At 44.3% G+C, this 12,533-nt stretch overlaps 1 protein-coding gene across 1 annotated transcript in view; it reads right to left on the bottom strand.

The window, feature by feature from the left end:
• BRWD1 (bromodomain and WD repeat domain containing 1) overlaps positions 1-12,533 on the bottom strand; it is a 282,561-nt gene that overhangs the window by 195,420 nt on the left and 74,608 nt on the right. The window contains exons 16-17 of the mRNA XM_029577859.1: positions 8,600-8,728; positions 5,434-5,659 (exon numbers count right to left, since the gene is read on the bottom strand). Of these exons, the coding sequence (XP_029433719.1) occupies positions 5,434-5,659; positions 8,600-8,728 (355 nt within the window). The remainder of the gene's footprint in view (positions 1-5,433; positions 5,660-8,599; positions 8,729-12,533) is intronic.

Below are 12,533 nucleotides of genomic sequence, written 5' to 3'. Positions count from 1 at the left end.
CTCTGCTATGATCTGGTGTATAGAGTTGTTCATAAAATTTCCGTAGAACTTCGCAGATTTCCTGTGGATCTGTGGTGATAGTCCCATTGGAGCTCTTCATGCTGTTGATAAAGGTTTTCTTTCTAGCCGTCCGAACTAAGTTCGCCATGAGTTTGCCGGACTTGTTTCCGAACCGAAATAAATGTTGTTCTCCTTTCTGGAGAAAAGCCTGGGCTCTCATATGTAGCAGGGCATTTAAATTCCCAAGTAAGCTGTAGTAGGCTTTGCGGTGGTCCAGCGAAGGGGTATTGATTAAGTCTGCTTTACGTTTTGCAAGTTGTTGTTCATAGTCTAGAATCTTTTGAGTTTTTTGTTACGGGCGTGGACATAGGAGATGATGTCCCCTCGTAGGACCGCCTTCCCTGCTTCCCAAAAAAGGTGAGGGTCCGACGTAGAAGATCCATTATGTTCGGCGTACTCCTTCCATTTAGTTTTCAAGTACTCTTTGAATCCGTTATCATCTTTAAGATAGCTGGGAAATCTCCATAGTCGATCTCCTTGAGTAGTTTGAGATGGGGTGAGCTGGACAGTAATTGGAGCGTGATCAGATATGATCTGTGTTTCAATGGTCGCTTTCTGAATACGAAAGAATAGGGAGCGAGAAATCAGGATGTAGTCTATGCGAGATAACGACAGGTGAGACCGAGAAACATGAGTATAGTCTGTTTCTCCCGGATGTAGGACCCGCCATATATCTGTTAGTTGGAGTTGATGACACAGAAATGCTATGCCCCTCTTCTGTTTGGTAGAGACTTTCTGGTGCGGTGGATGTTTATCCAGCGATCCATCGTGTACATAATTGAAGTCCCCAATGAGAAACGTTTGCCCCTGTGAATGTGTATGTAACAGATTACAGATAGACTCCATAAATGAGTGCGAATACTCGTTGGGGGCATACACGTTACAGATTGTGACCAGAAGATTGTTCCAGTGGCCCACGAGTAGAATGAACCGTCCATTAGGATCTGCAACACTTTTGATAACTTGGAAATTTGCTGCTTTACTAATCAATATGGCAACTCCTGCTTTTCTGTTGACTGCTGCTGAAAAAACGCAGCAGCCAACCCAGTCTCTTTGCAGTTTCTGGCTCTCAGCCACCGTGAGATGAGTCTCCTGTACTCCTGCTATATCCGCCCGTAAGCGTTTGAGGTGGTCTAGCACTTTCCGGCGTTTTATGGGTGAACCCAGCCCATTGACATTCCAGGATATTATGTTAGGCATTGAACGCTATGGGCCTCACTGAAACAGATGAATGGTAGTCAAACTCAAAAAGGAAGTGAAGGCTCCCAGCCTGACCTTCCCCTCCAGGTCTTTGTGATGGGGTTGTGCCCGATCTTGAATTGGTAGGATCTGCGGGTGGCACGTGTGAGTAGTTGTGAATAATACATAGTTGAGATAGTTGCTTAGTAGCGGAATATCACATGGTTAGACTGGAACTGAGGCGAAGTAATGTTCCCCTCCCCCCTCCCCCCCTGAAATTCCCTCCCCGTCTAGTCCAAAAGGTTAACCGCCTCACTCGTGGAGGCATAGAGGTCATTTGATTAGTGTACGAGTGCTATAACTCCAGATTGTGAGCAAGAAGCCCCAACAGAAAAATATGAGGCCACAAATCCAAATAGGAAAAAGACACTAATGAGATATGTCTTGCTGGTTTTTGAAAAAAGAGAGAAAAAAAATGAACATTCCAGTGGTCCCCTTAAAACTGTGATTAAAAGCCGTATATAGGAGGCTACCGGTTCTCTGTAGTAGCCAGTGGGGATGGCAATGTAGCATTTTCCATGGGGGTAGCCCAAGATCAGTGTGTGCTGGTCCCTGATCCAGCTGATTAAGGATTAGTGAGGGTTCGCATGAATTCAGCGGCTGCTTCTGGCGTTTGGAAATAATGTTGTTTTTCAGCGTGCCAGACCCTGAGTTTCGCGGGGTATTGAAGGGCAAATTTGATTTTCCGCTGGAATAGCTGAGAGCAGACTGGCGCAAACCCTTTACGCTGCTCAGATACTCGGGCTGAGTAATCCTGGAAAATCCGAATATTATATGTCCCATACTGGATGTGCTGCTTACGTCTGTATGCCGTCCAGATTGCATTCTTATGGGTGAAGCTTAAGAATTTTGCTATAATCAAGCGTGGTCTTGTGGCGTCAGGCTTTTTTGCGCCTAGTCTGTGCGCTCGCTCTATTTTAAGAGACCCCTTATATTGTTGCAGTTCTAAGGCATCAGGGAGCCATTGTTCAAGTATTTCCCCCACATTTTTGTCCTCTATGTCCTCAGGAAACCCTAGGAAACGTAAGTTGACCCTACGCTCCCTATTTTCTAGGTCGTCCACTTTGTCTAAAAGCTGTGTTAGGAGTTTCCCCTGCGTTGTAACTTTTGTCTCGGCTCTAAGAGCGTCATCTTCAAGCACTGAAATCCTGCCTTCAGCATGATCTATACGTGGGGATAATTCAGCAATTGCCGATTGAACCTCTCCCATTTGTGCTTTCAGCCCCTCTAATTTTTCGTCCAGGGCCGCCTTAATGACCTGCTCAATAGCCGGCAAAGTGAGCCCTGCCTGCGAGTCCCCCCCTGCATTTTCGATCGCGGCGGCCATTTTGGCATCGGGACCACGCGCTTTTTCTTTTTTTGTGGTCCTAGAAGCCATCGGGGGGGGACGCCCTGTTCATATACCGGGCAACGGACATAAGCACTCACAGTTGTCGGTGGAGGCGATTGTTGGAGCTGCAATTTGTTGAGTTTGAGACGCGCTTTCGGAGCTAGGCACCTGGAGCTCAGGAGTTTCCGTCCACTCCGGCTCACCACATCACGTGACCTCAGGCGGCTCACACTTAATTTTATGCACTCAGATTTTGGGCACCTACTCGGGCCGCGCTGAGGTACATTCACATCTGTGCGCCCGGCTTTACTTATATTCTACACCTAGTAAGTTGTGAGTGAATATACGCATGCAGCGTTATGCGCAGTGTGTGAGCAGAGCTGACACGCACTGCGTGTACCGATGCTCTATGGTGTGCAACACAGAACGCACAAAGACGCGTGCAAATAGCGCCGCTGTGGCCTACCACGCGGTGTGCCCACCAAGTCTAAAGCGGGGCCTAGCCCATCGGGAGGCCGCTTAACCCTCTCGAAGGCCCTCTTCTTACCCCAAAGGGATCAGGAAAGTTGTCGGTATGGCGCGCCAAGCAATGAGACCAGAGGAAGTCTTACCAAAACCCCTCCAAAATGTCTCTGAATTGGGAGGTAAATCTCCCCCCCCTTTACTTACTTACCGGGCTCAGCGCTTACTGGCTAAATACAGAGACTGTCTCTGGCTGGGGGGGGGGGGGGGGGGGGGGGAAGAGGGCTTTGGCCATCACACCACCACACTTGGCGTCCTGCACCCACTGCCTTTTAGTTGCTTAAGCAGCAAAGTCCATGCCGGGAACCGGCTACCTGACCAAGGCACACCTCAGAGGGATCTCAGAAATCGCCTCAGGAATTCTCAGCTGGGGGAGAGACCTTTAGGTATCACTGCAGGAGAGCGGGGCTCAATCTTTTCTCCAATTTAAAAGTAGAATTTTTTCTTCCAAAAAGTACAGCAATCCCCAAAGAGAAAGCATATCCTCTATCAGCTGGAGACTGAGAAATACTGAAGGGCTGAGGTCACTTCAGGGGTGTATGTAGGGTGACGTCAGCTTTGAAACCTGACTGTCTCCATCTGCTGGCAGGAGAGCATAACCCATTGGTCCCGAGTCCATCTGGCTACATGCAAGGAAAGTCTACTTATATTCTGCCTTAAAAACGTCAGAGTGGATAGCTTTCAAGTACTGTACGCATTTCACTGTCCCCAGAGAGCTCACAATCTAAGCCTGTACCTGAGGCAATGGAGGGTGATGTCATTTGCTCAAGGTCACAAGGATCAGCAACGGGATCTGAATCTGGTATCCCTGGATACAATTTCAAACCTGTCCAGAGCAATTCACCCTTATTACTAGTGGTCACTTCTATAGCACTCCTCCATATAGACAGTGCTGTACAAAACATACAAGAGTCTGTCCTTGCTCAACAGAGCTGAGATTCCAATCAAGAAACATAGGGAAAAATCCCTCAGACATTTCTACTGGTGTGGAAGGGATGCACTGAAATACCTACATTACAATGAACATGAATATTAACATCCACCTAAAAATAAATAAATAAATAAATAAAAAATAGGTTGCCTTCCTGAAGCCCTGGTACAATCAAAACTAAGTCACTAACAGACCTGCATACACTTGCATGCTGTGTATGCCCCACAAAGCCAAACACCTCCTGCTACAATATATCATAGTTTGTCACTCAGTTTTGTGACTCCTGCTTTTTTCCTGATTGTGATAGGGGAGAGAGCGCGAGCTCGTTCATAACCTCTTTTAAGTCCTTACTACGAGTTCCTGGGTGGAGGAGACATCAGGTGCTGGGTGGGTGGGAACCAGCCTGACACTCTAGCCAGAGAAAAATCACTCCCTGGAACTTTTCTGCAGCCAGAGGTCTCACTCTCTCTTCCAGACATGCTCATTAAGTGGGGAACTTAATGCAAATTTCATAACATGATTTGTCATTAATTAGTTAAAAATCACTAAATAAGCACTGTCACATTTGCGGTTGAAAAGTCACCATCAGATTAAAAAAAGTCACTAGATCAACAAAGTCACTAAATTGGCAACACAGAAAGGAAGGTAGCTAGAGCTGCACATGCTCAGCAGAGCAGTGTGAGTGAGTGAGAGAGATGTTGCCACCCATGTACAAGGTGTCTGCCATCCTGTTTGTCCTCTGAGAATACCAGTACTCTTCTACTATTCCCCATACTCCAAACCTCCTCAGCCTAATCCCTCCTCCCCAGCACACACTGTGCCAGATATTTGCTCAAAACCTTCACCCCCAACCCAGCATTCTCAGCTCTCCTTATCCTCACTCCCAATGCAATCTTCATCTTTCCCTCCCTCCTAGCCATATCTGACTCCCTCCAGTCTCATGGCCTTCTTTTCCAGATAACTCTTGTTCATTCCAGTCCAGTAGCTCTCAATTTCCCTATAACCCAGCTGACAGCCCCCACATATGCACTCAACAGCTGGCAGGGTATGCATACATACTGGCATACACGTGCACTAAACCAGTTACCAAACAGCCATCACTTCTGGAATTAGGAATTTCTATGATATCTATACACACACACACACACATCTAAATAGATATACACACATATATATATATATATACACATACACAATGGCAGCTTTTGGTTATGAAAGAATAGAGAATGTTCTAATCAAAATATACAGGAAAGATTAAAAAAGAAAAACAGATTTTGAAGTATTTAAAGGTTATCTAAAAAATGTTACCACTCAATATATTAGATCTTAACATTACAATTTATTTCCTTACTTGTTGCCACGTATCCCAGTTGTGGAATCAAATGTTCATCTGCACAGTTCTCACGCCCTGGAACTAATCTCTGATATTTGGTTGGGTGAGGATTTCCATCAACATCGACCAAGAAAGGTGGAGGCATGAGATGAGGAGCCTGCTGTGTTTGTTCATCAAGAACATAGTTGTTCCCATCACGGATGAGTGGTCGATAGTCAGTATGAAAGAACATCTGATCAGGAATCTGGAAATATATGGAGTATTTTTAAAACCTGCACTTAAGTCAGGATTTAAAATCAGCATGAGCTGTCCATTGCACTGCCATTTGGGAGATTTTACTTTGACTATTGGACTCAGCTTTTGGTCTTGACAAACTAGAATAAGACTAAGGATGCTGCAGCAGAAGTGAAGGGGAGGGAAGAAAAAGTCCTAATTGTTGCTCAACAGGGACATCTTTTGGCCAGGCAGTTTACATGCATTCCAGGTTCTGAAAGGAACCAGGCTCTGCAACCTCTGCTTAAGAACTGTTTGTTACTGGGCTGGACAGAAAAACACTAACATGCAGAGAAAGCCCCGTGTAGTTTTGAATGCAGGTTCATAGTACCATGGCCCAAAATAGAGACCAATTCATTAGAAGCCCAAAAGCAGTACCTCTACAAAACACAATCACAGGGTTACAAATTCCTACCCTAAAGAATTGAATGTGGTGATGGCCAGATTGAAAGGGTCACAGATTAGAGACTCATTCACTAATCTATACTGCCAGACATACTCCCTTTATTAAACTGACAGATTCATTGTAGGAACAGTTAAAAGCATTAGCAAAGCACACTGGTCTGTCAAAATCCCACTGGTCTGGCAGAAATCTCACTGATGAATTATGGCCACATGGCAACCCAATAATGAAAACTGAAGACTGAGTCAATCTTTATAAAGATGCCAGTAGTCTTGAGTTTGCTGCCTTGATCATGTGTTTCAATAGTCTCTGCAGTAATCACAGGTTTATTTATTTTATTTAACAACTTTTAATATACCGACGTTCGTATGGCACATCACGCCGGTTTACAATTAACTCAAATAAAGGAGGAATTACAATGAACAGGGAGCAGGGGATGGGAGCAGGCCAGAAAGAGGAGGGGGGGGTAAGGGAGACAGGAGAAGAGAGGGAAAAAATAGGTAGCGTGAAATAGAGAATAAAAAACAACCGTCAAAATAGAAGGAACTTATTTACAGAAAGATCTAAGGTTAAAGAGACTTCATAAAAAGGTAAAATTGTCTTAACTTTCGGGGGCCAATGCAATAAAGCACACGTTTTAGGTGCCTAAGACTAGCCCCTGATGCAGTAAGGAGATTAGCGTGTCCAAAACGTGGGCCCTAACAAATGCAAACCTGATAGTACCCAATGCATGCAAATTCCATGCCCGATACAGGAAAGTACTGGGTGCCCAACACACGTTTTCATGCAGGGATTTTAATTCTTGCCCCCAGAAGCGAAGTCAAGTCAACACGCAGTCAAGGGCTCATTAGAAACATTACAAAATATGGTTCTCTATGTTGCAAGAAAACAAACCGGTAGCCGATCCAAGATGGCTGACAGCAATGAAACACGTAGATGGATCGGTGTAAACAAATATTTATTGAAGCTTGCCTGACTCTGGCCGAGTTTCGCTCAAAGAGCTGCCTCAGGGGCTATTAAACATATAAAATGACACACATACATATAAAATTAAAATCACAAGTAAAATGTACATCTGACCTCTATAAATAATGTTCACAAAAAATATATAAATAATAAAACATTAAAACATGTGATGCACCTATAAAACAGAGTAAATCTTATTAACAAAACTACACTGTGAAGGTCAAACATTGTATATTGTATCATAATTGTGCTGAATGGTACTTGTATATGTGTATACTAATTACATAGGCATACACTTGATATGAAGATATGATCTCAATGGTGTGTACGTATCAATCTAAAATAATACTATAAAGATATACAAAAACATGAGCTCTACAATGAGTATATATGAAGAAGGAAAGACTATATTGTGTGAATGATCCAGTTTGAAATAAAATGAAATGAAATAATATAATAAAATAATAAAATAGATACCTTACAAGCCTCATGAATTGGCTTAAAAGAACACAACGTTCAAACAGGAGGAGGTTCCTTAGAATTTAAAGCAGAGCTTTAGTGATATCAGTATTGTATACCTTTGAAAAGAAGAGGAACTGTTATATGAATATTGGCAGATGATATCTTTAAAACAAGGGCAATTAAATAAATGTATATATGTATATATGTGTCAACTGATGTGGCATCTAATAAAATTTTGAAACGTAATTGCTTAAATGAGTATAAGAATACAGTGAGTCTTATGAGCTAATGTAACAGCTGTTTAACAAGATTTACTCTGTTTTATAGGTGCGAAACTCGGCCAGAGTCAGGCAAGCTTCAATAAATATTTGTTTACACCGATCCATCTACGTGTTTCATTGCTCTCTATGTTGCAATAAATGTGTCCTCTTCCTTAATAATATCCTGGTTCTTGAATTTATTGCTTGCAAAGGCAAAATAATAAATATGTATTGACTGGCTCAAAAAAAAAAATGTACATTTTTTATGACTGCACAATTTAGACACCCGTAGCAATGGGTGCCTGATATAATAAACTGCAGCATGCAAAATCGGCATCTCAGCAAAATGCGATCAAAACAGACACTCATACTGAGCGCCCATTGCAATTGTGGGCACCCAATGCAATAACCTCTTTTGAGCACCAGAGATGCACATTCTCCATAGTGTGCCCTGTTTTTCGCTGCTTCTCATTTACATATTGCATTGGGTGCATAGGGATGTGGCTGACGTGTTAGGAAATCGGGCACTCAGTACCAGTGCCCATTTTCAGCACATCAACTTGTTGCATCAGCCCCTTGATTTGGAGGCTCCATTTAACTCAGTAGAATAATGGAAATAGTCTACTCCATTTAACAACTACAGTCGATGAAAAACAAGCCTGCTGGCAGGAACATAAGAAATATCCGGGACTGGGAATGGAAGGACACACATACACCATATTTTATGGTTTTAAGCAACTCTAATAGCCAGGCTTGAAATGTCTTCAATATATGCAGATCCAATCATATCCTATGTATCCAGACTTTAAACCTAAGTTACCTTTTCATATGGTTTACTGCATCCAAAGCCAAATATTAATAAGTGCCCATGAGAGTCTGTACAAGCAAAGTGTTGTCCATCTGATGAAAATTTACAGTCAAACACAGCTCCATGGCCTTGCCCTTCGATCTATAGTGAAAAAATACACACAGAAAGGTTTTACTATTAAGGACAGTCCTATACACAAAGATTAATCTCAATTTAATATTTTAAAAAAGATGTGAAATGTATTTGGAAAATGTCACCAGATGACAAAGCTAATTATTCACTTCCATATGTAGACTATTCTTTTTGTACATTTCAGAACTCAATGCATGCAAAGGAATTCAATATATTGACACATTTCAAAATGTTGTAGAACCATAGGAATGGCAAACTCTAGTCCTTGAGTGCTACAAACAGGCCAGGTTTCAGGATATCTACAATAACATAACATGCCATACTGGGTCAGACCAAGGATCCATCAAGCCCAGCATCCTGTTCCCAACAGTGGCCAATCCAGGCCATAAGAACCTGGCAAGTACCCAAAAACTAAGTCTATTCCATGTTACCTTTGCTAGTAATAGCAGTGGCTATTTTCTAAGTCAACTTAATTAATAGCAGGTAATGGACTTCTCCTCCAAGAACTTATCCAAACCTTTTAAAACCCAGCTACACTAACTGCACTAACCACATCCTCTGGCAACAAATTCCAGAGTTTAATTGTGCGTTGAGTGAAGAAGAACTTTCTCCAGTTAGTTTTAAATGTGCCACATGCTAACTTCAAGGAGTGTCCCCTAGTCCTTCTATTATTCGAAAGTGTAGATAACAGATTCACATCTACTCGTTCAAGACCTCTCATGATCTGAAAGACCTCTATCATATCCCCCTTCAGCCATCTCTTCTCCAAGCTGAACAGCCCTAACCTCTTCAGCCTTTACTCACAGGGGAGCTGTTCCATCCCCTTTATCATTTTGGTAGCCCTTCTCTGTACCTTCTCCATTGCAACTATATCTTTTTTGAGATGTGGGACCAGAATTATACACAGTATTCAAGGTGCGGTCTCACCATGGAGCGAGACAGAGGCATTATGACATTTTCCGTTTTATTCACCATTCCCTTTCTAATAATTCCCAACAATGAATATGCATGAGAAAGATCTGCACGCACTGCCTCCACTGTATGTAAATCTCTCATGCATATTCATTGTGGATACACTGAAAACCCGGCCTGCTTGTGGCACTCAAGGACTGGAGTTTGCCCTCGGGCAATTCTGGTCCTCAAGAGCCTCAAACCTGTTGGGTTTTCAAGATATCCCTAATGAATAGACCGAAAACTCAAACTGTATGTGTATGATGTATAGCTTATTGTTACTCAAAAAACATCATATTCAAAAACCTACATATAGCTACCACACAACCTAGTAGCTACTACACAAAAAGCCTGCCATTTTTATGTGGTTTCCTCGCTCCATTCAATATAGACTACACGGTGGTAGCTATATGTAGGTTTTTGAATATGATTTTTTTGAGTAACAATCCCTAATGAATATGCATAAGAGATTTGCATGTACTCTGCCCAGTTGTAGGCAAATCTATTTCATGCATATTCATTAGGGATAGCCTGAAAACCCAACTGGTTTGCAGCCCTCGAGGACCTAAATTACCCACCCCTGCACTAAACGCCGCCGCATCCTGTAAAAGAAAATTATTCCTTACCTGCTAATTTTCATTCCTGTAGTACCACAGATCAGTCCAGACAGTGGGTTATGCCCCCCTTCCAGCAGATGGAGTCAGAGCAAAAAACTGAAAAGGACGGCCCCTTATAGGTTGGAGTGCCCTCTGTGTCCCTTCAGTATATAGAATATCAGAGCCAGAAAGCCCACAGTATGGAGCAACTTATAACCAGAAACACAAAACCTGAACTCGAAAACAGGAACTTGTAACGCTGAGAACTTGCAAAAAGAACTGAAATACAGTCTGATAGAGAAGTAGTAGAGCTGGGCGCAATCCAGAGAAAGGGAGGGCATCTGGACTGATCCGTGGTACTACAGGAACGAAAATTAGCAGGTAAGGAATAATTTTCTTTTCCCTATACGTACCCGGGTCGGGCCAGACAGTGGGATGTACCAAAGCTTCCCTGGATAGCCCAGCACGAAGAACTTGCGCACCAAATGATCCAAACTGCGAAGAGGGAACACGTAGGCGATAGTGACGCGCATAGGTGTGCAAAGACTTCCAGGTGGCTGCTCTGCAGATTTCCTGAGCAGAAACAGAAGAGCTCTCCGCCCAAGAGGCAGCTTGGGAGTGAAGGGAATGAGCCTTAATGCCCAGCCCCAATGTAGACAGAGGCAATTGCATCTTTTAACCACCTGGCAATGGTGGTTTTGGAAGCCTTGCCACCTTTCCTGGGTCCGCTTCAGAGGACAAAGAGATGGTCCGTAAGTCAAAAAGGATTAGTTACATCTAAACAGAGCATAAGGACCCTCTTGACGTCAAGACGATTGAGCTCAATCAGCCGGGAAGGATGGGAGCTCCACTGTCTGATTCAAATGAAAGGCGGAAACCACCCTACACAAGGCCTGTAATTCAGATATGCGGCGAGCAGAGCAGATGGCCACTAAGAACACAGTCTTGAGAGTGAGGTCCTTGACTGTGGCGCTGAGAAGAGGCTCAAAAGGTGGGCCACCCATGATCCGAAGAACCAAATTGAGATTCCAGGACGGACATGACGAACGGAGCGGAGGCCGTACATGTTTCACCCCTTGTAAAAATTGAATAATGTCAGGATGTGCCGAGAGGCGAAGGCCATGAGAGTGAGGCACGAAGGCTCCTAGAGCCGCTACCTGGACCTTTAAGGAGTTGTAAGCCAGCCCCTTCTCCAACCCTTGCTCTAGGAAGGCGAGAATGTTGGAGATGGAAGCATGGCTTGGGGAGACCCGGAGGGAGAAACACCACATTTTCAAACACCTTCCATACCCGCACATAAGCAATAGACGTAGATGGTTTTTGAGCCTGAAGGAGGATGGAAATAACCTCGTCCGGATATCCCCGCCGTCTCAACCGGCGCCGTTCAAAAGCCATGCCGCAAGACAAAAGCGATCTACCCAGTCGAAAAATACTGGGTCTTGACGGAGGAGGTTCAGAAGATGTCCCAGCCATAGAGGGCCATCCACTGAGAGGTTGTTCAGATCTGCGAACCACGGCCTGTGAGCCCACTCCAGAGCTACCAGGAATACTGGACCGTGATGGAGTTCTATCTGTCTGAGAACCTTCCCCACCAGAGGACACTGTGGGAACACATACAGCAAAAGATTCCGAGGCCATGGAAGGACCAGGGCATCTACGCCTTCTGCGCCGTGCTCTCTCCTGCGACTGAAGAAGCACGTTGCCTTCGCATTCCGTTGAGTGGCCATCAGATCTAGGTGGGGCGTTCCCCATCTTTGCACCAGAAGTTGCATTGCTTCTTCGGAGAGTTCCCACTCTCCCGAATCTAAGCGCTGGCGACTGAGGAAATCTGCGATGTGAGAGGCCGCTAGCCGGGAGAGGTGAGCTTTCACCCATCTCATCAACTTGTCGGCCTCTTGGGAGACGTGTTGACTTCTCGTGCCACCTTGCTGGTTGATGTATGCCACTGTCGTCGCATTGTCGGAGAGAATTCGCACTGTGTGCCCTTGGAGTAAGGGAAGGAAATGAATGAGTGCCAGGCGGGCCGCCCTGGTCTCCAGATGATTGATAAGCCAGGTCGCCTGGGTGGGTGACCATTGTCCCTGTGTCGACTGTGATCCGCATACTACTCCCCAGCCGGAGAGACTGGCGTCCATGGTGACTATTATTCACTGAGGGATTTGCAGGTTCACTCCTTTCAGTAGGTGATCCAGGTTGAGCCACCAGAGCAGGCTGTTTCTGGTCGAATTCTCTAGTGGGAGAGGGGTATGAAACTCCCGTGACACAGG

This window comes from Rhinatrema bivittatum, chromosome 15, assembly GCF_901001135.1.
Source record: "Rhinatrema bivittatum chromosome 15, aRhiBiv1.1, whole genome shotgun sequence".
NCBI classification, from domain to species: domain Eukaryota; kingdom Metazoa; phylum Chordata; class Amphibia; order Gymnophiona; family Rhinatrematidae; genus Rhinatrema; species Rhinatrema bivittatum.
The sequence above is the reverse complement of the archived record's forward strand: the minus strand, read 5'-3'. Positions and strand labels throughout refer to the sequence as shown.